This window comes from Megascapheus bottae, chromosome 20, assembly GCF_031878675.1.
Source record: "Megascapheus bottae isolate mThoBot1 chromosome 20, mThoBot2.hap1, whole genome shotgun sequence".
NCBI lineage: Eukaryota > Metazoa > Chordata > Mammalia > Rodentia > Geomyidae > Megascapheus > Megascapheus bottae.
Window position 1 is genome coordinate 10,584,944 of NC_143528.1, and position 27,357 is coordinate 10,612,300.

General features: G+C 40.8%; 1 protein-coding gene across 1 annotated transcript; it reads left to right on the plus strand.

Annotated features, from left to right (window-relative positions):
• Nucleotides 1-373: 373 nt before the first annotated feature.
• Ppp2cb (protein phosphatase 2 catalytic subunit beta) lies at nucleotides 374-27,357 on the plus strand. The gene is made up of 7 exons (XM_090353954.1): nucleotides 374-513; nucleotides 15,894-16,103; nucleotides 18,128-18,301; nucleotides 20,970-21,059; nucleotides 21,174-21,335; nucleotides 23,634-23,752; nucleotides 26,577-27,357. The coding sequence occupies exons 1-7, from the start codon at nucleotides 412-414 to the stop codon at nucleotides 26,647-26,649; spliced, it is 930 nt and encodes a 309-aa protein (XP_090210080.1). The 5' UTR covers nucleotides 374-411; the 3' UTR covers nucleotides 26,650-27,357.

A 27,357-nucleotide genomic window follows, 5' to 3' on the forward strand; every position in this document is an offset into this window, starting at 1 on the left:
CTGACGGCGCCCCCGTGCTTCTTCTCCCGGCGGAAATGCCGGGGCGCTGACGGAAACCCGGAGGGAGGGACGAGAAAAGGCGAGAACGAAGAGGCGAGGGCCTCGAGACGCGGGCAGGGCTAGGGCTGGCGAGGCGGCAGGTGGCCGTAGTCTGGCGAGAGCCACGATTTGGAGTCGCCCCGTGCTCCCGCACTCCCCGACGCCCTCAGCGACCCCCGGTGCCGCGCTCCCGGAACCGCTCGCTGGACTTGAGCGGGGCGCGGGGCTCGCGGCCGCGCTCCGGGGCTCCGCGGTCTCTGGCCGGGAGCTGGCGCGGGCGGCTGGGGAGGCGAGCGGCCGCGGGGGCGGGGGCGGGGGCGGGGGCGGGCGGGGAGGGGGGCGGGAAGCGGCGGGGCCGGGGAGCGGGACGCCATGGACGACAAGGCGTTCACCAAGGAGCTGGACCAGTGGGTCGAGCAGCTGAACGAGTGTAAACAGCTGAACGAGAACCAAGTGCGGACGCTGTGCGAGAAGGTGAGGGGCGGGGAGGGCGGGAGCGCGGGGCGGACCGCGGAGACACCCCTGCGCCTTCGGCCTAGCGGCCCCCGCGGGACCGCGGGCTCGGGTGACCCGGGGAGCCGGCCCAGGGGCGGACGCGGGCGGCGAGCCAGCCCCGGCCGCCGCGCTCTCCCGGGTCCCCTGGGCCGGGACACTCGGGCCTGCTCTGAGCCTGAAAGTCGTTAACTTCATCTTTCCAGAGCGTGATCCCTCGGTTGGTAGAAAAGTGAGAGTGATGGCCGACTGGGGTCTTTTTTTTTTTGTTTATTAAGTAGAAGTTGAGTGACGTGGAAGCTAGTGGTGATTGGACTTGGCGTGGAGTGGCTTTTGGAAGGAGTATCGGATTTCAGAAACAAGACGGCAAGAGCGTTCAGCTTGGAAACTTTGCTTGATCTGATAAGTGCAGTTTGTTTTGTTTTTTTTTTCATGCAGAATGGAGAGTATTTCCTTTTTTTTTTTTTTTTTTTTTTTTTTTTACTATAGGTGAGGTTTGTTTTCCAGAGAGCAATGAAATGGTGATTGTGTAAATCTGATTTCAGTATCACTTGGTTGACCACTGGAATCACTCTGTTCTCGCTATCTTAAAGTCTAGAATTTGTCTCCTTTTTGTTTTGTTTTTCTTTCCCACTTTGAGCCACAGCTCCACTTCAGAGTTTTAAGTGATTTGTTGGAGATAAAGGGGTATCCCACACTTTTCTGCTCGGCCTGGCTTTGAACTGTGATCCTGAGATCTCGTGAATAGCTGGGATTACAGGCATGAGCCACCAGCGCCTGGCTTAAAAATTATGTCAAGAAGGATCACCGGAGTCTAGAAGACGAGGGAATTTATTTCAACTCATGTTCTATTTAAAATTTCCTCAATTGTAATGTTTGAAAGTCAAGTTTTCCCCCAGAAATGCACTGGAGAAGGAAAGGTTTTGTTAGGCAATATTCAGCTTTGTTAGGATGAATGAGTGATATAACTGGGATTGTGGCCTTCACTAATGGAACGTTGACTAGGAGCTTTATATGTCATATAATACTTACATCTGTAAGTATAACTGCCAGGAAAATGTTTACCTTTCTGAAGCAAACTTTTTTGTAAACTTCATTTGACTGTCATCTGATGTATAAATTTCAAAAGCTTTAACATTTACCCTTTAAATGTCTCCTCCCAAGCTCATGTCTCATGAAAAGTCCAGTTTTGAAATTAGCTAAGTCAGTTCCTTACTCCAGCTTTCAGAGAAACAATTGAAGTTAATGACAAAGTGGTAATTGAATCAGCATTTCCTTCTGACTTTCTAATAACATTAAGAATATTCTCATAGACGAATATTACAATACTATGAAATAATCACACAGTCTTACCAGGTTCAGCTACTAAAAAAATTCATCACCCAATTTCTAGGTGTGTTTCATACATCTAAACAATGCATCAACATTTTTTTTTTCCCCCCCTGAATATCTGCCCTGATCGCTCCATCATTTATCTTTGTCCTCAGCTCCTTTCCATGGAGTTGCCAAGGGATGAAGAAGCATTTCTTTCTCTGCTTTTCTGAGCAGTAGTTCATTTTGCTGTTTTCTATCATTTCTATTATAGTATCTTCCTGTGGTCTAACCTTGCTCCCTACTTCCATGTTGTACAAGGTATAGGTACAGCCTGTTTGAATTCAAATCATGTTCTACAGCTTGTTAGCATAGCTGCCAGTGTGGTCTACAACTCTGATTTTCTTACCTGTGAGACAGGAATATTTGCCAATCTCCTGGATTGTTTATAACAGAGGTGCTCACGCTCATGTAAAGTCCTAAAGTAATCATTCAGTGAGTGATAAAGGAGGGTAAATGTTTTTTTGTTTGGGGGGATTTTTTTGATTGGATATAAGGACTTGGTACCTGACTCGTGCTCATTTAGCTAGCGTTCTACCAACTGAACCACAGAACCAACCCTGTAAGGGTCATTCTACCAACTGAACCACAGATCCAACCCTGTAAGGGTAAATTTTTATATTGTTGCATGTGTCACTCTATTATCTTATGGAAATGTATTAGAATTGTGGAAAATGAGGTATTTCCAAGCACTTTTTTTTTTTGGCCAGACCTGGAGCTTGGACACTCTCCTTGGACTTTCTCAAGGCTAGAGCTCTACCACTTGAGCCACAGCACCACTTACAGATTTTTGTATGTATGTGGTACCGAGGAATTGAACCTGGGTTCAATTCCTAGGCCAAACTCCCAGCCCTTGACTACATTTTTAATAGCATGATTTGGAATGTTTTTTGATATTCTATAGAAAGTTACATTATAAAGCTATAGTATTTCCTTTGGAATTAGGCTCCTATTCTAATTCAAATTGCTTTAAAAAATGGAAACTGCAGAGATCAAGATGCTTGAATATTTAGTCTTGCCTATGGAGTAAGTATCTGAGAAAAAGTGTAAATGGTGCTTTGTGCCTGTCTTATTAAGATCATGTCTGAGAAATTCCTGTCATCTGAGAAGTTAACTCTTAACACTAACTTAAATTACCAGTCTAGATTTTGAAGCTTGTTGTAGATTTGACTTCTTTACAAGGAGGGCTGAAACATTGCTTCTGTGATTAATTCCTGCAACAGTAGCAGAAACAGCAGTTCTTAAAGATGGTGTGCCTAAAAATCAGTCTGGTGCTGTTCAGGACATTTTGTGACTAGAACTATATTTAACTCTTGTCTTGGAGAGGGATTTTCTCTTTGGGCTGATAAATATGATTCTGTACCTGAGTAACCTTGGTGATGGTATTTTAGATGGTGGGAAAGTTTAGACAGTGTGCTGGAAGATCTTTATTCTTTACACCCAGGCCCAGAAGTAGGGCAGTAACCTTGAGCTGAAGAGTTCAGGGACAGTGCCCAGGCCAGAGTTCAAGTACCATGCCACCCCCCCCAAAAAAAAAGAAATTCATCACCTACGTATGTAACCAACTCCCTCTGTACATCACCTACATAACAATAAAAAGAATTTTGTTTAAATTTTTTAAATGTGTGATTTGTATAGAAGTCAGTGTAGATCTGATTTTGAACTACTGGATGAGTTTCTAGCTTCAAAGCTTTCAAATAAGCAGAAATATTTAGGATATTACTTCATTCTTAATGTGAAATATCATGCTTTGAATTCTTGAAGGCCCTAAATCGTCTTGATAAAGATTAGATTCTGGTACAATGAGTGTGTGTGTGTGTGTGTGTGTGTGTGTGTGTGTGTGTGTGTGTGTGTTTCATGGGGGCTTAAACTCAGCCTGGGCGCTGTCCCTGAGCTCATTAGCTCAAGGCTCCTACCACCCTACCCTTGAGCCCAGCCCCACTTCCCTTTTTCTAGAGGTGAATTGAAGATCCTTTTGTGCCTGGACTAGCCTTGAGCCTAGATCCTTAGGTCTCAGTCTCCTGAGTAGCTAGGATTACAGCAGTGAGCCACCGGCACCGCACCCAGCTAATTTTTTTAATTGAGGAAAATCTTTTAGTTTAATGACATTAAAAGTATGCAATAAAAAATACGATGTAATGGCCGGGAGTTTGGCCTAGTGGTTAAAGTGCTTGCCTAGCATGCATGAAGACCCAGGTTCGATTCCTTGGTACTACATACATAGACAAAAGCCGGAAGTGGTGCTGAGGCTCAAGTGGTAGAGCTCTAGCCTTGAGAAAGTCCAAGGACAGTGCTCAGGCCCTGAGCTCAAGCCCAGGACTGGCAAAAAAAAAAAAAAAAAATACGATGTAATAAAACAAAAGTTTGGAAGTGGTGCTGTGGCTCAAGGGGTAGGGAGGTAGCCTTGAGCTGAAGAGCTCAGGGACAGCACCCAGGCCCAGAGTTCAAGCAAAAAAGAAAAAAGAAAAAAGTTTTAACCACCAAAAGGCCCAGCTAAGACTTTAAATTTCCCTAGAGCAAGGATTAGAGTCAGCTTAGGTAGTCCAGTCATAAAGCATAGACAGTCTTGAATCAATCAATGATTCCTGTCAAAAAAATACTTCTTTGACTATGACAAGAATGAATGGTTTCAGTGAAACAAGAGATTAAGACCCAGCTGTCCTGACAGGTAAAAAAATGTTGAACCAAATGATTACTAGTGACCAGAAAGTACAGTGTAAATAAGGCCATTTTTCAACTTTAAAAATTATGTGTAAAAAAAAGTTATGTGTAAGCCAGGTATGGTGGCTCACACCTGTAATCTTAGCTACTCAGATGCTGAGATCTGAAGATCACAAAGCCAGCCCTGGCACTAAAGAATGGGAGACACTTAGCTTATCTACAGTTAACCAGTAGAAGCCAGAAGTGGCGCTGTGGCACTGTGTCTCAAAGGGTAGAGCAGTAGCCTTGAGGTGAAGAGCTCAAGGAGAGCACCCAAGCCCAGAGTTCAAGCCCCATGACCAACCTCCCCCCCCCCCCAGAAAAACAAATTACATGTACAATCATATATCTAGATAAAGTGAAGGTAATTACATTACAAAACATTTGCTTATCCAGTAGTTTTAGTAGCTTATAATAACCCTCTCCTTTATGCTGGGACTACATACACCCAGAGCTGCCTCCCCAGTGTAGGCTGGTAATCTCCTACTGAGTTTCAGCCCCACCCCTTCCGTCTTCTCTTGACAAACTAAAGGACTTGGTGAATGAAATCTTTTCATGAGGAGAAACCATTCTCAGAATGCCTGACTAGTTTTCCTAAATTCTGTTCTGAGTTTAGTTTTTGCTAAGAACAGGTACTGCAATTACAAATATAAGCTAAAACATGAGAAATGTGATTGTTGTGGTTGAGTATAACTGCTTTGAACTAATTTTCTTATAAGTTTTTCAAGTAAATGTAAAATGTAAACCTGATGTAATTACTTGCATAATGACATCTTTTTTAAATTGGTGTCCCTTTATCAATGACCAAATGTTATTAGCGTCTTCTGTGTAATTTTTTTTAGTTAATCCTATTTAGTCTGGGAAGGAAGTTGTATATTACATGTTTTCCTTTTAGTCCTTGGGAGAATTCAGACTTAACCTTGCTGGTAACTATGTTTCACTTTGGTTTGGGTTTTTTGTTTTTTTGTTTTTCCCAGTCCTGGGGCTTGAGCTCAATGCCTGATCACTGTCTTTGGACTTTCTCAAGGCTAGAGCCCTACCACTTGAGCCACAGCACCACTTCTCGTTTCTTTTATGTATGTAGTACCGAGAAATAGAACCTGGGTCTTCGTGCATGTTAAGCAAGCACTCTACCACTAGGCCAAACTCACAGCCCCTTGTTTTTGAGGTGAGGGTCTCCTCATGTTATTGCTGGGCCAGGTTTCCTAAGTAGCCATAACTGAGGAGCATGCCATTGCTCCCAGCTAAAAGACTCCTACTGGAGTTCTCAGAGAAAACCCTTCTAGATTGTTGACAACACAGTTTCGATGTTAATAAAAAAGAATTTTATAGGGGGCTGGGGTTGTAGGTATACTGCATTAACTATGTTCAATAATCCCTAGCATTAAAAACGAAAACATTTTTTAGAAGTTGGAAGAAGCAAGCCCCAAACTGCCAAATTAGAAGGAACTTCATAGGAGACTGTCGACAGGTATTGTGCTCCCAGTTACGGTTTATTTCTGTAATTTTGGGGAAAATACTTAATAGGATAGGCTATGGAAGGAGAAGCAAAGGGCAGAGATCAAGAGGGGTGATATTTTATATTTCCTACAGAGGCAGGTTATTTATAGGCACCCAAAGCCCTTTAAGTCACTTGTCTGCCTGGCAGTCACTTACCAAGTATGGCATTCTAGTGAAAAAGCCAACCATCTCCTTTGGTGAGTGAGGTTTCTTCTCCACTAAATAGACATTTTTTTATGACAAATTATAGATGCAAGAACTTTACTACAGTAAATGAAATTGATACTAAAGTACATTAAAAGAAAACAATTTTAAAAGATTCATTTTTTCATAAATGGCTTTGTTTAATGACAATTGTACAACTACTAAAAGGTTAAATATATAAAGTCTACTTACAGTGTAAAATTAAAGACAACAGATTTGTCAGGTGCAACATACATTTTCTTGTTGAGTTTGGTATACTCTTTAAAATTTTGTCTTTCTCTGGTTCTGTAAATTCTTTGAATATTAAGAAAGTTAGCTGTTTCTGGGCCAGGAGTGTAGCCAGGTCGTAGAGTGCTGAGTGCTTGCCTAGCTAGCATACATGAAGCCCTGGATTTGATTCCTCGGCACCACACACTCAGAAAAGGCTGGAAATGGTACTGTGGCTCAAGTGGTAGAGTACTAGCCTTGAGCAAAAAGGTCCAAGAACAGTGCTCAGGCCCTGAGTTCAAGCCCCAGCACTGTCCCCCCTCCCCCCCAAAAAAGAAAAATTCACAGTCTGAGCACTGTCCTTGGGCTTTTCTTTCTCAAGGCTAGAGGTCTACCATTTGAGCTACAGCACCACATCCACCTTTTTTCTGTGTATGTGATACCTGGGAATTGAACCCAGGGCTTCGTGCATGTTGGGCAAACACTGTACTACTAGATCATGCTCCTGGCCCAAGAGTATTTTTTGTGTGTGTTTTTTTTCTTTTGGTGGTCATGGGACTTGAACCCTGGGCCTCAGTGCTGTCCCTGAGCTCTTCAGCTCTGGGCTAGCAGTTTACCATTTTGAGCCATAGTGCCAAATTCTGTGATAAAGATAATATGATAGTTGTTATCAGATTTTTTTTATTTTTTTATTTATTTATTTTTGCCTGTCCTGTGGCTTGAACTCTGGGCCTGGGCACTGTCCCTGAGCTCTTCAGCTCAAGGCTATCACCTTACCCCTGGAACCACAGCCTCACATCCTGTTTTCTAATGATTAATTGGAGATGAATCTCACATTCTTTAGGCCCCCTTAGTGCCTGGCTGGCTTTGAACTGTGATCCTCAAACCTCAGCCTCCTGAGTAGCTAGGGTTATAAGTGTGAGCCACCATGCCCAGTATCCTTGGACACTTTTTGCTCAAGGTTAGCACACTGTCACTAAGTCATAGTGCCACTGTGGCCTTCTCTGTGTATGTGGTACTAGGGAATTGAACCCAGTGCTTCATGCTTGCTGGGCAATAAGCACTCTACCACTGAGCCACATTCCAAGCCAGTAGTCATTTATTATCAAGGAGTACATACTGTGTTATTTCTTTTTTCATGGTGGGTTAGGTTTGCTTCACGCCACCATTGCCACACTAACAGACAGAGTAATGAACCAGCAACAATGTCTTTTTAGCAAGTATGAGGATCTGCGTTTAATCCCATTAACTGCTAACCCCAAAGAAAGATGTCTTCTTTCTCTCTCTCTCTCTCTCTCTCTCTCTCTCTCTCTCTCTCTCTCTCTCTCTCTCTCTCTGTCTCTCTCTCTCTCTCTGTCTCTCTCTCTCTCTCTGTCTCTCTCTGTCTCTGTCTCTCTCTGTCTCTGTCTCTCTCTGTCTCTGTCTCTCTCTCTGTCTCTCTCTGTCTCTCTCTGTCTCTCTGTCTTTCTTTCTTTCTTTGCCAGTCCTGGAGCTTTGAACTCAGGGCATGGACACTGTCCCTGAGCTTCTTTTGCTCAAGGTTAGCACTCTATCACTTGAGCCACAAAGTGCCACTTCTGGCTTTTTCTGTTTACTGGTACTAAGGAATGGAACTCCAGGGCTTCATGCATGCTAGGCAATTACTCTGCCACTAAGCCACCACATTCCTAGCCCCCCAAAAGATACCATTTTGCCCCAAATTACTGTGTAAAATCAGTGCAGTCTCAATCCATATCCCAAAAGGATTTGACAAATTCTAAAATTAAAATTCCCAATTAGCTAGTTTTGAATAAAAGGAATCTTGAGGAGACTCATAAAAAGTAAAACAGGGATAGCAGTTTAAATTACACCGTCAGCCACATATTAGCATGGGATACTCTGTGTCTGAAAGTAAAGGAACAGCTCAGCAGTTAGGCCCAGAGTGAGCACCAAGCAGGTGCCAGTTATCAACCCTTGGCCTCCCTGGGTTACTGGGCCGAGACATCAGTGATGAGAATAATACAGTCCAGAGATAGCACATTCCGAAAAACTGCACATACCAGATGTGGTAGCTTACACTTCAAATCCCTGCCACCTGGCAAGTGGAGGAAGATCATGATCTGAGGTCAGCTCAGGATAAAAATGAAAAACCATAGCAGAAAAATTTAAAAGAGTGTGGCTCAAAGTGATGGAGTGTATACCCATCTAAAAAGCCAAACCGCAGGACCAGAAAAGGAAAAGGAGCAGGGGAGGAGAAGAAAAGAAGGAAAAGGAAGATGGTTACAAGAACCTGGAAGGTTGTGCATGTCCAGTACAGATAAGTCTAGAAACAGATGTGGGTCTCTACAGAAGCTTAGGAGAAGGGAATACTATAAAATCAGTAAGGCAACGATGGCCATTAGGCATAATTGATATGCTATGACTTAGAGAGGGAGGGAGGGAGGAAGGTAAGGTAATGAGTTCCAAGCCAAGCTAAGCTACATACTGTAAGATGTATCAGAGGTGCAAATTAAACGATATTACTATTTGACTAATTGACAAGAATATTAGTTGACAAAGATACAGAGGAATAGGAACTTAAATCATGTATGCTTAGGAATGGGTGCTTTTAAATATTCTTACCAAATCCCTGAATTTTGAACCCAGGGCTTTGTGCATGAAGGCAAGCGCTATATCACTAGTCTACACTCCTGACAAGTTGGTGGCTTTTATATGTATTCACAACCAAGAACAATGGGTAGTGTGTGTCTGTCTGTGTGTGTGTGTGTGTGGTATTGGGGCTTGTACTCAGGGCCTTGCTTTCTTTTTTTTTAACAATATTTTTATTGTGATTAATAGAAGGGTTACATTATGTTCACCAGATAGAAGGTGCATTACTTCACATACATTGATACCCTTTCTCATGACATGGTCCCCATTTCCCTCCCACCCTCCCCCTGCTCATCTTGATTTCCCCCCTTCCCTATCCAATTTCAAATAACCAATTAAGCACATATAAAATATATCAGATAACAAGGTAAAATATTGTAACAATATGAGATAACCAAGGAATGGCAAAAGAGATGAGAGATAACATAGTACATTAAAAACAACAGTCACTCATTACATGGCTTATGTCCTTGTTTCTGGATGATTGGGTAAATGCCAAGTAGTGGAATTGCTGGGTCATAAGGGAGCTCTATGTTTAGTCTTTTCAGGAACTGCCATACTGCTTTCCAGAGTGGCTGAACGAGTTTGCACTCCCACCAACAGTGTAGTAGTGATCCCTCCTGGCCACATCCCCTCCAGCATCTGTTGTTATTAGTTTTCTTGATCCTGGCCATTCTAACTGGAGTGAGGTGGAATCTTAGAGTTGTTTTGATTTGCATTTCTTTTATGACCAGAGATGTTGAGCATTTCTTCATGTGTCTAAAGGCCATTTTTGTTTCTTCTTCAGAGAAGACTCTCTTTAAGTCTTTGGCCCATCTTTTAATGGGATGGTTGTTACTTTGGAGATTAGTTCTGGATTGATTCAATTTTTTGAGCTGTTGATATATTTTAGGTATGAGGCCTTTGTCCGTTGTACGATTGGTGAAGATCTTCTCCCATTCTGTAGGCTTCCTAATTAATTTACTAGCTTTGTCCTTTGCCATATAAAAGCTCTGCAGTTTAATGCAGTCCCACTTATCCAGCCTTTCTCTGATTTGTTGTGAGTCTTGGTCCTTATTAAGAAGGTTTCAACCTGTGCCAAGGAGGCCTAGTGTATCTCCTATTCCTTCTTCTAAAGTTTTCAGTGTGTCGGCTTTTACCTCCAGGTCTTTGATCCATTTGGAGTTAATTCTAGTGCAGGGTGACAAAGAAGGATCCCAACTTTAGTTTTCTGCAGGTGCTTAACCAGTTCTGCCAGCACCACTTGTTGAAGAGGCTATCTTTCTTCCATTCTGTTTTTTGGCTCCCTTGTCAAAGATTAGGTGGCCATAGGTCTGTGGTTTAATATCTGGGTCTTCAGTTCTATTCCATTGGTTTTCAGGCCTGTTCTTGTGCCAGTACCAAGCTGTTTTGAGAATTATAGTCCTGTCATAGAGTCTAAAGTTTGGTATTGAAATTCCTCCTGTGCTGTTCTTTCTGCTAAGAAGTGTTTTTGCTATACGGGGTTTTTTATTATTCTGTATGAAATTTTGGATTGCCTCTTTTATTTCTTCAAAGAATGACATTGGGACATTGATGGGTATTGCGTTGAATTTGTAGATAGCCCTTGGCAAGATTGTCATTTTCACGATGTTGATTCTTCCAATCCAAGAGCATGGGAGGTTTTTCCATTTCCTCAGTTCTGCTTTAATTTCCTTTTTCAGGATTTTAAAGTTTTCATCAAAAAGGTCCTTTACATTCTTAGTTAAGCTAATTCCTAGGTACTTTATTTTCTTTGAGGCTATTGCAAAAGGAGTTGCTTTCCTGATTTTTGCCTCATTCCTCTCACTGTTGGCGTAGAGGAAGGCAGATGATTTTTGAGGGTTAATTTTATACCCTGCTACTCTTCCAAAGTTTTGAATCAGCTCAAGGAGCTTGGGAGTAGAATCTATAGGATTCTTTAAATACAGGATCATGTCACCTGCAAAGAGGGAAAGTTTTACTTCCTCTTTCCCTATTTGGATCCCCTTTATGCTTGCTTCTTGCCTTATTGCACTGGCTAGGAATTCTAATACTATGTTAAAGAGGAGTGGAGAGAGTGGGCATCCTTGTCTCGTTCCTGATTTTAGAGGGAATGGCTTTAGATTTTCACCATTAAGTATAATACTAGCTGTGGGTTTGTCATACACAGCCTTTATTATACTGAGGAATGTTCCATAGATTCCTAGTTTCTCCAGAGCTTTTAACATAAAGGGGTGTTGGATCTTGTCAAATGCCTTTTCCGCAACTATTGAGACAATCATGTGATTTTTGTCCTTGCTCCTGTTGATGTGTTGAATTATATTAATTGATTTGTGTATGTTGAACCAGCTTTGCCTCCCTGTGATGAATCCTGTTTGATCATAGTGTATAATTTTTTTGATGAGTTGTTGTAGACAGTTGGCCAGTACCTTGTTGAGAAGTTTTGCGTTGATGTTCATCAAAGAAATAGGTCTATAGTTCTTTTTCTTTGATGAATCTCTGTCTGGTTTGCGGATGAGGGTTATACTGGCTTCATAGAATGAGTTTGGTAAAGAACCTTCATTTTCAATTTCATTGAAGAGCTTGAGGAGTATTGGTGTGAGCTCAGCTTTGAAGACCTTATAGAATTCAGCTGTGAATCCATCTGGCCCTGGGCTTTTCTTAGGTGGAAGGTCTTTTATTGCCATTTCTATTTCAGTGCTTGACGTAGGCCTGTTTAGTTGGGTTAGTTCTTCTTGGTTCAGTGTGGGTACGTTAATATTGGCTAGGAATTCGTCCCTTGAAGAGATTCTCAAATTTGTTGGCGTAAAGGTTTGAGAAGTATTCCCTCATGACACTCTGGATCTTGGTAATTTCTGTCGTGATATTACCATTCTCGTCTGTGATTTTGTTTATTTCGGTATGCTCCCTTCTTTTTTGGGTGAGATTTGCTAAGGGTTTATCAATTTTGTTAATTCTTTCAAAGAACCAACTCCTTGTTTTGTTGATTCTTTCTATAGTTTTTTTGGATTCCAATTCATTTAATTCTGCTTTGATTTTAATAATTTGCTTCCTTCTAGTGGGATTAGGGTTGGTTTGTTGCTCTTTTTCCAGGAGCTTAAGGTGACACATTAAATTGTTGGTTTGCGATTTTTCCAATTTGTTATTATAGGCACCCAGAGCTATAAATTTTCCTATGAGTACTGCCTTTGCCGTGTATTTTGTATGCTCCTTTTTGTTAAATTTCATAAATTGTTGGATTTCTGTTCTGATCTCTTCGATGACCCATTGGTGATTCAACAATGTGTTGTTCAATCTCCATGAGTTACAGGGTTTTCGTTGGTGGAGATGGGTGTTCAGTTCCAATTTGATGCCCTTGTGGTCTGAGAGTGTGCAGGGAATAATTTCAGTGTTTCTGAATCTGTCCAGGTTTGTTTTATGGCCTAAACTGTGGTCTATTTTGGAGAATGCTCCATGTGCTGCTGAAAAAAAACATATATTGTGTTGTTGCTGAGTGGAATAATCTGCAGATGTCTGTTAGATCTAGTTGGTCTATATAGTTGTTCAATTCTAAGGTTTCTCTGTTGAGGTTTTGCCTTGTTGATCTGTCCAAAGGTGAGAGTGGTGTGTTAAAGTCACCAACAATCACTGTGTTTCGATCTATGTATGGTTTCAGTGAAAGTAAAGTTTGCTTGATGAAATTCGGAGCTCCGGGATTAGGTGTGTAGATATTTAGGATGGTTATGTCCTCCTGAAGGAAAGATCCCTTTAGTAGTATGTAGTAACCTTCTTTGTCTTTTCTCACTAATTTTAGTTTGAAGTCTATTTTATCTGATATGAGGATGGCAACTCCAGCCTGTTTATGGGGACCGTTAGCTTGATAAACTTTCTTCCAACCTCTCACTTTCAAAAAATGTTTGTTTTTGGGGGTAAGATACGTCTCTTGAAGACAGCAGAACGATGGATCTTGCTTTTTGATCCAACTAGATAATCTATGTCGTTTAATTGGAGAGTTGATATTGAGAGGCAGGATTGAGAAATATTAGTTCCTGCCATTTTTACAAGCTTTCATTAGGGCCTGTGTCTTGATTAGATGTTATGAGTTTTAGGTGCCATGTCTTTCTCTGTATTACATTAGTGTTGGTTTTCTATGTGTGGAACATCTTTGAGTTTTTTCTTTTTTGTGTGTGTTGTGTGTATTGGGCTTGAACTTTGCCTGGGCGTTGTCCCTGAGCTCTTCAGCTCAGGGCTACTGACCTACTCTTGAGCTAAGCCCCACTTGCGGTTTTCCTGGGGTTAATTGGTGATAAGAGTCACAGGTCCTTTTGTGCTTGGGCTGGCTTTGAATCTTGATCCTCAGATCTCTGCCTCCTGAGTAGCTAGGGTTACTGGCGTGAGCTCACCTGGCCTTCAAGAGTTTTATGATCGTATCATTTTTGTCATTTGGTTATTTCTTACTATCATTTTACATGTCTCTTGTAGTTACAGTTTTGGGTAATTTTGTTTTTTTTTGTTGTACTTTTCCATATTAACAAATGCTGGGCACCAGTGGCTCATACCTGTAATCCTAACTACTGTTAGGAGATCAGAAAGATTGCACTCAAGGTCATCCCAGTCCTGGGCCACAATGGCTGATGCCTGTAAAGCCTAGCTACTCAGGAGGCTGAGATCTGAGAATCAAGGTTCAAAGCTAGCCAAGAGACTCTTAGCTCCAGTTAAACACTGGAAAACTGGAAGTGGTGATGCGGCTCAAGGGGTAGGGCAGTAGCCTTGAGCTGAAAGAGCTCACGGACAGTGCCCAGGCTCAGAGTTCACGCCCTACAACCAACACACACACACAAAGATTATACTAGGGGAAAAGTTTGGGATATTTCATCTCAGCCAATATCTGGGTGCCATCAAGTAGCACCTGTTATCCCACCTATAAAAAATTGTAAATAGGGAGATTGAGGCCCCTGGTCTACCTTGAGAGGGAAGTAAGGAGGGGAAAGGCCTTATTCTAAAAATAACAAAAGAAAATAGAGCTTGAGAGATAAGACAGGCAGAATGCCAGAACCTCTGTTTGGCAAACACAAGTCCCTGAATTCAAACACACACACAAAGTCTAACAGAAACTTTTAGCAGTACATATACTTTTCCTTAGTTTAATTTTCTTCTAAATTCTGAGCTCTTTTTTTTCTATAAAGCAAAATTTCAAGACAGATTAGCTGTTAACGGCTTGAAGTTAGTTATTACATTTAACTTGCTAGTATTGATGCAGAAATTCTGCACTGTGGTGCTTCCCAGTGGTATATTTTAATTCGGCTCTATAAAGTAATTAGAATAAAGTAGTTGAGAGTTAGAGGGGTAGAAAATTTAATCAGTATGTGTACACCCTGGGTTTGATCTTTACCACAAAAAGGAAGGAGAAAAAATTTGAAAGTTAGCTCTTGAATTGGTATGTGTTTATATAAAACTAATTCAGATTTTTTGCCAGTCCTGCGTTTGGGCTCAGCGCTTGAGCACTGTCCCTGGATTTTCTTCTCAAGGCTAGGGTTCTACCACTTGAGCCACAGCACCACTTCTGGCTTTTTGCTACGTATGTGGTACCGAGGAATTGAACCCGGGTCTTTGTGCATGCTAGGCAAGCACTCTACCACTAGGCCAAACTCCCGGCCCCTCAGATTTTTTTTTTTTTTTTTTTTTTGCCAGTTCTGGGGGCTTGGGCTCAGGGCCTGGGCACTGTCCTGTCCTTAGCCTTTCTTAAGGATAGAGCTCCACCACTTGAGCCACAGCATCACTTCTGGCTTTTTCTGTGTTTGCGGTACTAAGGAATCAAACCTGGGTCTTCATGCATGTTAGGCAAGCACTGTACCACAAGGACAAACTCAGCCCCCAGAATTTTTTATTGGTCTTTTTTAAACTTATAAATTGCCAGTTCCTTCCAGCACATACTGTAGTGACAGATGAAGGAAAGACCATCCAATGCCATTTCAGTAGGACAAGAAACTGAGTGAGTTAAATGGACAGACATGGTTTAAACCAAATGTTTAAACCTGCTTTCATAAGGTAGGTTATATTTTCCCAGGGTTCGTTTAAGGGAACAGAGTTAAAGGATCTAAAGGTAGATAACAGGTGGTCACTCATTACTGCCTTTAGACAGAATTATACCAGGTCAAATACAGCAATCATAACCAGTGTTTTCTACTGGCATCAAGCATTCCCCATGTTCATAGTCATAGTTCCACAGGGCCCTAGGCTTCCCACAATAAGATTTAAGCTGGGTACAAATGGCTGGTACCTGAAATCTTAGCTACTCTGGAAGCCGAAATCTGAGGATCATGGTTTGAAGACAGCCTACACAGGAAAGTCTATGAGACTCTTCTCTACTGAACTGCCAAATAGCCAGAAGTGGAACTGTGTACTAAGTGGTAGTACACTAGCCTTGAACAAAAGCTAAGGATAACATACAAGCCTGGAATTCAAGCCCCAGGACTGGCACACTCAAGGGGGGAGGGGACACCTGGGTCTGAAGCACTTTCCTGCCCACGCTGGCTTTGAACTGCAATCCTCCTGAAGTAGCTCCTGGCTTTGCCACATCTTTGTACATATTATTATTAGCCATTTATATAACAGCATACTTGGAAAATGCTTCCCAATTATGGTAGGGCTGTTTTATGTTTTCATAAGGCACACTTCAGGTCTTCAGATTTCCTTTTTTTCCCCTTCAGATTTCTGTTGAGTCAATTTTCTTATTTGATCACCTTTAAATTGTGATAGAATTTTTTTAATTGTTGGTTTTATTCTTTCAACAGGCTAAGGAAATTTTAACAAAAGAATCAAATGTGCAAGAAGTTCGTTGTCCTGTTACTGTCTGTGGAGATGTACATGGCCAATTCCATGACCTTATGGAACTCTTTAGAATCGGTGGAAAATCACCAGATACAAACTATCTATTCATGGGTGATTATGTGGACAGAGGTTATTACTCTGTGGAGACTGTGACTCTTCTTGTAGCATTAAAGGTACAATTGAAGACATTCTCTTCTTTTTAAATGTATTTTCTTTTTAAAATCATGCATTAAACTTCTCTGCTTCTAATAAATGTATCATCCTCAAGTTGTCCATAACTGAAGTCTTGAAATTGTATTTGATTTAGTTATCTTTGGTATTGAGTTTAAGAGTATGGGCCAGGAGTGTGGCCTAGCAGTAGAGTGCTTGCCTAGAATGCATGAAGACCTCCGTACCACACACACAGAAAAAGCTGGAAGTGGTGCTGTAGCACAAGTGGTAGAGCACTAACCTTGAGAAAGCTCAAGGCAGAGCTCAGGCCCTGAGTTCAAGCCCGAAGACTGGCACCAGAAACAAATATTGAAGTCTGTGCTGGCCCTGGGAATAAGTGAGTACCTAACTACCTAGACCTAGTGCCACAGTGCCACTTCCAGTTTTCTGGTGGTTAATTGGAGATAAGAGCTTTAGGGACTTTACTGGCCACGCTAGTTTCAAACCATCATACTCAGGTCTCAGCATCCTGAGTAACTAGGATTACAGGCATGAGCTGCCAGTGCCTGTTCTTTCTCTAAATTTCTTACTCCTGCCTAGACTAAGTCTCTTTACCATGAAGCCTTCAGCCGTTTTATCCATATTCCTTTGACTTCGTTCAGTTACTATAATGAAACTTGTTATATGTATCTCCTTAACAAGACCAGTCCCTAAACAACAGAGACCATGTTTTATACTTGGGTGAACCTGGTAACCTTTATAAAAACCAAGTTTAGTCGGGCACGATGGCTCACGCCTGTAATCCTAGCTACTTAGGAGGCTGAAATCTGAGGATCAAGCTTCAAAGCCAGCTCGGGCACAAAAGGACCTGAGACTCTTAGCTCCAATTAACCTCTAGAAAAGGAAAAGTGAGGCTGTAGCTGCAGGGGTAGGGTGGTAACCTTGAGCTGGAGAGCTCAGGGACATCGCCCAGGTTGATGACCCATGACCCCTACAAAAAAAAAAGTTGAACTGTAGCTTTGTGGTTACTTTGTAGAATCTTATGCTTTTTCATACTTGTTGCCAGTCACATTGCTAACTAAACATATTGGTTAATAAACTCCTTACCTGGAGTGATTTTTATTTAATGCTTTTAATAATTTTGTGAATGAAACATACTTTCATGGTATAGAGTTTTCCAGTTGTTGCCTCCCATTGTGGCACTTAAAAAGTTTCAGATTTTGGAGTTGAGATTTTAGAGTTTTATGTTTGGAACATTCAAAGTATGGTATGTTGACAGTTACGTTCTGTTTTGTTATAAAAGGAAATAATTTAGTGATAGGACATGATACAGTGGTACAATGATTACCCAGCATTTATGAGGCCCTGGGTTCAGTCACCATTTGTGGGGATGATTAGTAATACATTTGAAACTATATTCAGATTTAGAAATACTCTGTTTTTATTAATTATGGGAGTTATAAGTTTTGAAGTGTGCACGCACGCATGTGCACTTAGGACCTTATGCTCTCAGTAGGCTTGTTTGTTAACTCACAGATAAGCCTCTATCACTTGAGCCATGTTTCCAGGCTGGCTGGTTGATGGACCAGGGATTTGGCCTAGTGGTAGAGTGCTTGCCTAGCATGCACGAAGACCTGGGTTTGATTCCTCAGTACCACATACATAGAAAAGACTGGAAGTGGTGCTGTGGCTCAAATGGTAGAGTTCTAGCCTTGAGAAAGCCCAAGCACAGTCCTCATTTTCTGAGTTCAAGCCCCAGGACAGGCAAGAAAAAAAGAAATAGAGTCTTGAATATTTTTCTATCCTGGCTAGCTTTGAACTATAATCTTCCAAGTCTTAATTTCCTAGAATTACAGGCATGAGCAGCCAGCACCTGGCTCTGTTAATAAGATTTGGTTTGAAGGAGAGTCTTATTTTAAAAAATGAGTATCTGACTGTAATGGATCAAAGGGCCATTGAAGGAAGTGGATCACAAAGTAATGCTCCTTTAACATTACCAGTGAAGATAATAAGATTATGGTCTGGGTTTCTTTTCCATTTCTTGCAGGTTCGATATCCTGAGCGCATTACAATATTGAGAGGAAATCATGAAAGCCGACAAATTACTCAAGTTTATGGCTTTTATGATGAATGTCTACGGAAGTATGGAAATGCCAATGTTTGGAAATATTTTACAGATCTATTTGATTATCTTCCACTTACAGCTTTAGTAGATGGACAAGTGAGTATATGTGTGATTTTTGTCTTTGTGGGGGAGGTTAAATGTAAGAATTTAGGGTCTCAGTTTACATGATTTTTCCTCCTGCATCTCTTTGAACTTTTCTTAAAACTGAAAATTTCCAAACAGAAAATTGGGTAAGTTTTGAACAACAAATTCCATTCTCAAATATTTCTGTAAATCTTTTGTCCAGAGAATATGCTAAACTTGTTTCTTACAGATTAAACAATATAAATAAATGTTTACAACATACCACTATACTTTGATGTATAGTGATTTGCAAGGCAAGATACTCTATCGTTTTCACCAAGAATTGAGTGTTTTGTTTCTACCCATAATAAGTATAGCAGATATACAATAAAACATTGAAAAGTATAAGAAAAAAGTCTGCACATTTGCTGTTTTAATATCTAGATGTTTCACCGAACAGGAACTAATTCAAATATAAAATGTTCAAAAAAGTTACAGTTTTTAAGTTATGAAAGTCCAGATTAGTCAGAAGATATAGTAGGCCTTTGGTCTGCTGGTCAGAATATAAATAACTTGGTTATAGTCACCTTTTTATGATCCTGAAAGCTATACTTTCCCATGGTTTTGGACACTCCAATAATTAAAAGAATACTTGCCAGGCACCAGTGGCTCATGCCAGCAATCCTAGCTACCCAGGAGGCTGAGATCTGAGGATCTTGTGTTCAGTTAACCACTAGAAAACCGGACGTGTCACTGTGGCTCAACATGGTAGAGCACTAGCTTTGAACAGAGGAGCTCAAGGGATAGTACCCAGGCCCAGAGTTCAAGCCCCATGACCCCCACCCCCAAAAAAAGATTTCTAAATAATAATACCTAGACTTGTTAATGTATATGAAGACATTTTTTTTTTAATATTTTATGTTGTGTGCTAGTACTGGGGCTTAAACTTGGGGCCCTGGGTGCAGTCTTTGAGTTTCTTTTGCTCAAAGCTAGCACTCCACCACTTGAGCCACAACTTGGATTTTGGGTTTGTTTTTTTTTTTTCCTGGGGTTGACTTTCCTGCCTGATCTGACTGCAGACCACAATCCTCAAAACCTGAGGAGCTAAGATTACAGGTGTGAGCTACCGGCACTTGCCTTAAAATGTTTAATTTTAACTAGTTTTTGAAATTTTAAAGCAATATTGTCTTAACTAGCATTAAATTTAACAGACAAATTACTTTAGAAAGGTAGCCTATTTCTCCTCATCTGTCTACATCCCCAAGTGGTTCAGTCTGTTACCATGGTCCATTTAGCAAACAAAACAGCCAGGTGAAGTTGCTCACGCCTGTAATCCTAGCTACTCAGAAGGCTGAGATCTGAGGATCAACGTTCAAAGCTAGCTTGGGCACAAAAGGACCTGAGACTCTTATCTCCAGTTAACCTCTAGAAAATGGGAAGTGGGGCTTGGCTCAAGGATAGAATGGTAGCCTTGAGCTGAAAAGCTCAGGGACAGTGCCCAGGCCTAGGAGTAGGGTGGTAGCCTTGAGCTGAAGAGCTTAGGGACAGTGCCCAAGCCAAGTTCAAGCCCCATGACCCACAAAAAAAAAAACAAAACAGCTAGTGTACACAGAGCATTGGTGTTGGGTTATTTATAATGTGTTGCTAGAGACTTCAGAAATCAAGTCAACAAATAGTTATACAGAATATTTGAACAACATTAAAGTACCTAACATGTACATAATATTAAGTGTTTGGTATGTTGGTACCCAAAAAACTGGGTCTGAATATTTATAATAGGCCAGGTCCAGTAAATGTTTAACATCATAAATCCTGTATTCTAGAACGTGGGAAAAGATGGAAAACTTCAAAATTCCAACTGTAGCTAGATGAGGTGTTGCAGATCAAATCTTACCACTTTGGAGATAGAGGTGGGAAGGTTCCAAGTTCTAGTCCAGGCTAACATACACAATAAGATGCTGTCTCATCAAACAAAACAGTTCTTCAGCTATATGTCTAGTATTAACAGCAACCCAGCAAGACCTGACAAGCACAGAAAGACAAAATCTAGCCAAAATCATTTGAGAAAAATATAATATTCTTAATCTATACTCATTTATAAAGAACTGTGACATTAATGGTACAACAATATTTTCATAGACTAAAAATTTGCATAGCCTTAGCCTTCTCTTAAAAACATTAGGAGAGGACATTTGTAGTAATTAGTACATATGTAGGACTCTCCTAGCAGAGGATTACAATAGCCCCAAACCTAGGTACATAAGGTCACATAGGATGAAATGCAAGGACAGTGTCCAGGCCCTGTATTCAAGCCCCACAACTGATAAGAAAAAGAATGAGAAGAAAAATGTTTACTAACATTTGTATTATTCTCTGATTTAGAATCTCTAGAGGAGGAGCCAAGAGTTTGACCAAGTGGTAGAGTGCTTACCTAGCATTCAGGAAGACCTGGGTTTGATTTCTCAGTACAAGGAAAGAAAATGAGGGAGGAGAGAGATCATACCTAGTATCACAAAGTAAAAAGAAAGAAAGACTATATTTAAATATTAACAGTTTGCTGTATGTGCGTTTACCTTTTGATTTTTGTTACAAATTTATCACAGTGAATACTTTGAAAATAAGAGCTCTTAAGACTAATACTTGTAACCATCAACACTTCACTAACTAAACAGAAAATAAAGTGCATACTCTTAATTTCCAGATCTTCTGCCTCCATGGTGGTCTCTCTCCATCCATAGATACACTGGATCATATAAGAGCTCTTGATCGTTTACAAGAAGTTCCACACGAGGTAAACTTTTTTTTTTTTTAATAAAAAAATCTAGCTAGACTTCATTATGGGAAAGCTAAATTAGTTAAATATGACAGCTAAAACTCATAATATGTACTTAATTTTCTTGAGCAGGGCCCAATGTGTGATCTATTATGGTCAGATCCAGATGATCGTGGTGGATGGGGTATTTCACCACGTGGCGCTGGCTATACATTTGGACAAGACATTTCTGAAACATTTAACCATGCCAACGGTCTCACACTGGTTTCTCGTGCTCATCAGCTTGTAATGGAGGTGGGTACTTTTTGTTCAAGATGATCTTTATTTTAGATAAAGATGTCTGTAGTTACAGTTCATGACTAATACACATTTGATCATTACCAGATGAAAGGAGGAACTTTATTTTAACAAATAAGGAAAGTAAGTTCTAATTAGACAGGGCAAAATTAAAACCCAGTTGGAATTGAAACTTAATAAAAGTTCTTCACTCAAATCCTTCAGTGCGAGTATTTTGTTACATTTGCCATTTGCTTTCTTTTTCTCTCTTCTCTCCTTCCCCTTCATTTTACTTCTTTCTGGACCATTATTTGTTGCACACAAATGCCCCCACCCCTTTTTTTTTGGTGGGTTGTGGGGCTTGCCTGGGCACTATCCTGAGCTATTCAGCTCAAGGTTACCACCCTACCCCTTGACCCATAGCCCCACTTGCCATTTTCTAGTGATTAATTGGAGATGAGAGTCTCAGGTCTTTAGTGCTGACTTTGAACTGCTATCCTCAGATCTCAGCCTCCTGAGTAGCTAGGATTATAGGCCACTTTCAGTTTTGTGATGGTTAATTGGAGATAAGAGTCTCACAGGCTTTTGATTCTTGTTTTGCCCTGCCCAAGCTGGCTTTGAACTGCGATCTCAGATTTCAGCTTCCTGAGTAGCTGAGATTACAGGTGTGAGCCACTATCGCTTGGCTCAGATTTTTCTTTCTTTGTATGATGTTGAGACTCTGGAATAGTAGAGGCCATTTATTTTATAAGAAAGACTCCTCAGTTGAGATTTCATGTTTCCATATGAATGAGGATTGACAGTAGAAAATATGCATTTTGGCATACCGTACAGATTAATAACTCCTCATTTCATCTAATCAAGGAGTAATGAAATCTGTTTCTCCTCTGCAGATTTTTCTTTTTCTTTTCTCTTTTTGTCAGTTGTGGAGCTTGAACTCTGGGCATGGGCATTGTCCCTGAGCTCTTCAGCTCAAGGCTAACACTCTACCACTTTGAGCCACAGTGCACTTCCTTTTTTTTCCCCGTAGTGATTACTTGGAGATAAGAGTCTTTCCAACTTTCCTACCCAGGCTGGCTTTGAACCGCAATCCTTAGATTTCAGCCTCCTGAGTAGCTAAGATTACAGGCATCAGCCACCAGTACCGAGCTTTAAGGTAAAAGATATTCAAAATAAAATATTTGCCAGGCACTGATGGCTCATACCTGTAATGCTAGCTACTCAGGAGGCTGCAATCAGAGGATCACTGTTGAAAGCCAGCCCAGGCAGGAAAGTCTGAGACTCTTACCTCCACTGTCACCAGAGGATGGAGCTATGGCTCAAAGTTGTAAAGTGCTAACCTTGAGTAGAAAAGCTCAGGGATAATGCCCAGGCCCTGAGTTCAAACTGCACAGCCAACAAAAATAAATAAGCTAGTAACTGGTGAATCACACCTGCAATCCTTGCTGCTCGGGACTGAAAACTGAGGATTGAGATTTGAAGCCGGTCTAGGCAAGTAAGTCTGTGAGACTTTCTTCAACAAACTCAAAGCTGGCAGTGGCTCTGTGGCTCAAGTGATAAGAATGTTAGCCTTGAGCAAAAGAAGCTCAGGGACTGTGCCCAGGCCCAGAATCTAAGCCCTAATACCAGCTAAAAATAGTAAAATACATTACTGATGAACGTTTGCCCAGTTTCCTAAGAAAAAAAATATTCAGGTTTGTATTTACCTAATAACTTTAATATATTTAAAGTAAAACTTAAAAGCTAGGCGTAGTGGCACATACCTGTAATCTTGGCACTGCATTCAAGACCATCCTGGTATTAAGTTCCAGGCCAACCTTGAGCCACATAGGAAAAATGAAATATCTATCTTCTTTGTGGGGAAAATAAAAATGTATACTCTAGCTAAGATCTTAATACAAAGTAAGAAAAACTATATAGTTAAAATATCAACACCATGGGCTGGGAGTTTGGCCTAGTGGTTAAAGGGCTTGCCTAGCATGCATGAAGACCCAGGTTCGATTCCTCGGTACCACATACATGGGGAAAAAAAGCCGAAAGTGGTGCTCAGCCTCAAGTGGTAGAGCTCTAGCCTTGAGGAAAGTCCAAGGACAGTGCTCAGGCCCTGAGCTCAAGCCCAGGACCGGCAAAAAAAAAAAAAAAAAAAAAAAAAATATATATATATATATATATATATATATATATATATATATATCAACACCGCTTAACATGAATGGCTATATATCAAAAGGGAATATTAACAGTTTTGTGCTTAATTCTTTTATGTCAGGATCAGTATTTTATATTGAGATGTTCATTGTTTCTTTAATGTTGCAGGGATACAACTGGTGCCATGATCGGAATGTAGTTACAATTTTTAGTGCACCCAATTACTGTTACCGATGTGGGAATCAGGCTGCTATCATGGAATTAGATGACACTTTAAAATATTCCTTGTAAGTAACTTTAAATTTTAACTGTAATCACTTTTAGAAAAACAAAGTTTAAATGTATACCTTAAAACTAGAATTAGAAATGTTCTGCTTGTAGAATAGTAAACGGAGAATGTGTCAAACTTTTTTTTTACCATGAAAAGCAACCAATTTGAGGAGAAAAAGTTTTTCTTTCATGTACTCCACCTCTGAGTTACACTTCCAGTATAAATTATTTTTTAAATAATGATTAAAAGTGTTTTTGAAGCCGGGCACAGTGGCTCATGCCTGTAATCCTAGCTACTTAGGAGGCTGAGATCTGACAATCAAGGTTCAAAGCCAGCCGGGCCACAAAAAGGACCTGAGACTCTTCAATTAACTTCTAGAAAATGGGAAATGGGGCTTGGCTCAAGGGTAGTGTGGTAGCCTTGAGCTGAAGAGCTCAGGGACAGCGCCCAGGCTGAGTTCAAGCCCCATGACCCACCAAAAAAAAAAAAAAAAAAGTATTTTTGAGCTTGTGGCTAATACAGAAAGAATTCAAAAGAATCTGAACTGTCATTCTGTGATACCCCACCTAGGGTCTGCTGCCCTAGCCCTGGGTTATATACAGAAATTCCTTCCCCATCCCAGCTTCTAGTAGCTGTGTTCCAGACATGCAGGTAGTCCTGCCAGAGCTCCCATTCTTGCATTGGAAAATGTCTCTGAAAAGCAGGCTGTCTGTAATCACAGTAGCAACAACACAGAAACTCAAGAGGCACATCACAGAAGTCCCTTGTGCTCTGGAGATTTCACAGTATCTAGAACCAAAGGTAGAGAACTGGATCTTATGCCTGACTGTAGTAATGGATTCCTGTAATCTCAGGATTTCCAAGGCAGAGGCAAGAGGATCTCTGGTTTGATGACAGCCTGGATTATCTAGCAAGACCCTGTTTCAAACAAAATAAAACAGTGCATCCTAAGTAGAGACCAGTTTTTCATACAATTCCCAAAATGGCCCATTCCAAACCTTTATTTCGGAACCATCCATAACTCAGAATAAAATCCCTTTAGTTTGAGTCATTCCATTTGAGATACTTTGTCATCAGCCCTAGGAAATTTGTAAATAGCAGTGGATATAACCATTACTGAGTGCTTGAACTCAAAACAACCTTCATTCAAACACTAGTTGTACAGTAAATTGCTCTCACCCAAGAACAGTTGTTAGAAAAACAAACTTACAGATAAAATCAAACACTGAGTGTTGGTGGTTCATGCCTGTAACCCTAGCACTTGGCAGGGTACAGTCATGAGGATTTCAGTTTGAAACCAGGTAGAAAAATTTTCCAGATACCTTATTTATTTGTTTGTTTGTTTGCCAATCCTGAGACTTGAACTCAGGGCCTGGGCACTGTCCTTGAGCTTCTTTTGTTCAGGGTTAACACTCTTGAGCCACAGAAATACTTCTGGTTTTTTCTGTGTATATGTCACTGAAGAATTGCACCCAGAACTTCATGCATGCTAGGTAAGCACTCTACCACTAAGTCACAATTCCAGCTCTGCAAGATACCTTATAACCAATAACTGGGTGCAGAGGCATACACCTCTTACTCAATTACATGAAAGGCTCATGTCAAGAGGATTGCAGTTCCTAGTAAGTCTGGACAAAACCATTAGGAGACTTCATATTGGTGGGTGAAGCGGGGGGCGGGGGGGGTGTGGTAGCATACACTTGTCAATCCAGCTGACTTGTAGCCTAGATAGATAATCATGCATTGGGAGGGTGAAAGTATGTCAAAGTAATGAGTTAAAGAATGGAATGGAGAGGCTGGGAATGTGGCCTAGTGGTATAGTTCCTGCCTAGCATACACAAAACCATGTACACTGAAAAGACTGAAAATGGTGCTGGGGCTCAAGTGATAGAGTGCTAGCTTTGAGCAAAAGCATCTCAGGGTTAGTGCTCAGGCCTTGAGGTCAAGCCCCAGTACTATCCCCCCCACCCCTCAAAAAAATACTTAAGGAGAAAATCAAATGGCTTTGTCAGAAGTCAGCATTTTTGCTGGGTATTGGTGGCTCACACCTAGCTACTTACAAGGCTGAAATCTGAGGGTCAGGATTCTAAGCCAGCCAAGTCAGGAAAGTTTATGACTAGTTAACCACTAAATAGTCAAAAGTAGAGCTGTGGCTCAAGTGATAGAGTGTTAGCCTTGAACAAACAAGCTCAGGGGACAGCACCTTGCCCTGAGTTCAAAAAAAAAAGTTTTTTTAAATGAAAAAAATAGGGCCGGGAGCATAAACCTAATGGTAGAGTGCTCACTTAGCCCTAGGTTCGATATCCTGGTACCACATACTCAGAAAAAGCTGGAAGTGGCACTGTAGCTCAAGTGGCAAAACACTAGCCTTGAGCAAAAAAAGTCCAAGGACAGTGCCTAGGCCCTGAGTTCAAGCCCCAGAACTGGCAAAATAACAACAAACACCTCAGCATTTTGGCAACAAACTTGTCAAAAGACATCCGAGGTGCCAGTGGCTCCCTCCTGTAATCCTAGCTACTCAGGAGGCTGAGATCTGAGGCTCAAGGTTCAGAGCCACCCCAGGCACAAAAGTCTATGAGATTCCTATCTTTGGTTAACCACCAGAAAGACATCTGAAAAACACACCTCTAACTTAGCATCATCATGGGAAAGAGCTCTTTTTCTCTAAAATCAAGAACAAGAGAAGCATGTATGTCAGTTTTCACCTGATAATATATTACCAGTAAGTTCAGACCACCTTCATTGACTACTAAGTGGAGCCACTATTTCTTGCTTTTTGCACACTTGTTTGCTTGCAAAGTCAAATGCTTTAATGGTTTTCTTTCTCTTGCCATTTGTAGTCTTCAATTTGACCCAGCACCTCGTCGTGGAGAGCCTCATGTTACCAGGCGCACCCCAGACTACTTCCTGTAAATTCCTTCTGAGAAAACCTTTCTTTGTATATGGAAGTATACCTGGCTTTTTAGTGAGTGAGAGTGTGTATGAGTGCACACATGTGTGTATGTATGTGTATGTGCACGCGTGCGTGCGCGTGTATGTGTGTATGTGTGCGTGCACATGCGTGTATTTAAAACTTAACAAAAAGACAACAGTAATCTTTGTGTTTCTGTAACAAATTGTGATCTGTCTCGGCATTAAACCACATCATGGACCAAAATGTGCCATACTAATGATGAGCATTTAGCACAATTTGAGACTGAAATTAGTATACTACTTTGTAGATGGGTCAGTCTAACAGTTTGCCTGCTGTATTTGTAGTAACTATTTTCCTCTGGACTGTTCATACAGAAAAGGTAACTAACTGCTTAATCTCCTTTTGCGCTTATTTGTAAATTTTAGTTATAGTGTTTAACTGGCATGGATTAATAGAGTTGAAGTTTTATTTTTAAGCAAAAATGACAAGCTGACTTCCACTTAATCCATTATCCTTATTTTATTGAAATGTATAATTAAAGAAGAGATTCTTCTTGGGAGTATGTTGTCATAACATGAAAGAGATTTCCCTCCATTTAAACTAAATTACTGTTTTATGTTGATCTACATATTTCTGTATATTTGTCACAACAATGCTTGCATCCTATTTGATGTACTGAGCAAATAAACTTGCCATTTAAACAAAAA

Bases quoted from the DNA above. Each gene is read 5' to 3' on its own strand.
- Ppp2cb (XM_090353954.1), top strand. From the start codon at position 412: ATGGACGACAAGGCGTTCACCAAGGAGCTGGACCAGTGGGTCGAGCAG. The intron at 16,104-18,127 runs GTACAATTGAAG...CATTTCTTGCAG, and splicing joins CTCTTCTTGTAGCATTAAAG to GTTCGATATCCTGAGCGCAT. The intron at 21,336-23,633 runs GTGGGTACTTTT...TTAATGTTGCAG, and splicing joins CTCATCAGCTTGTAATGGAG to GGATACAACTGGTGCCATGA.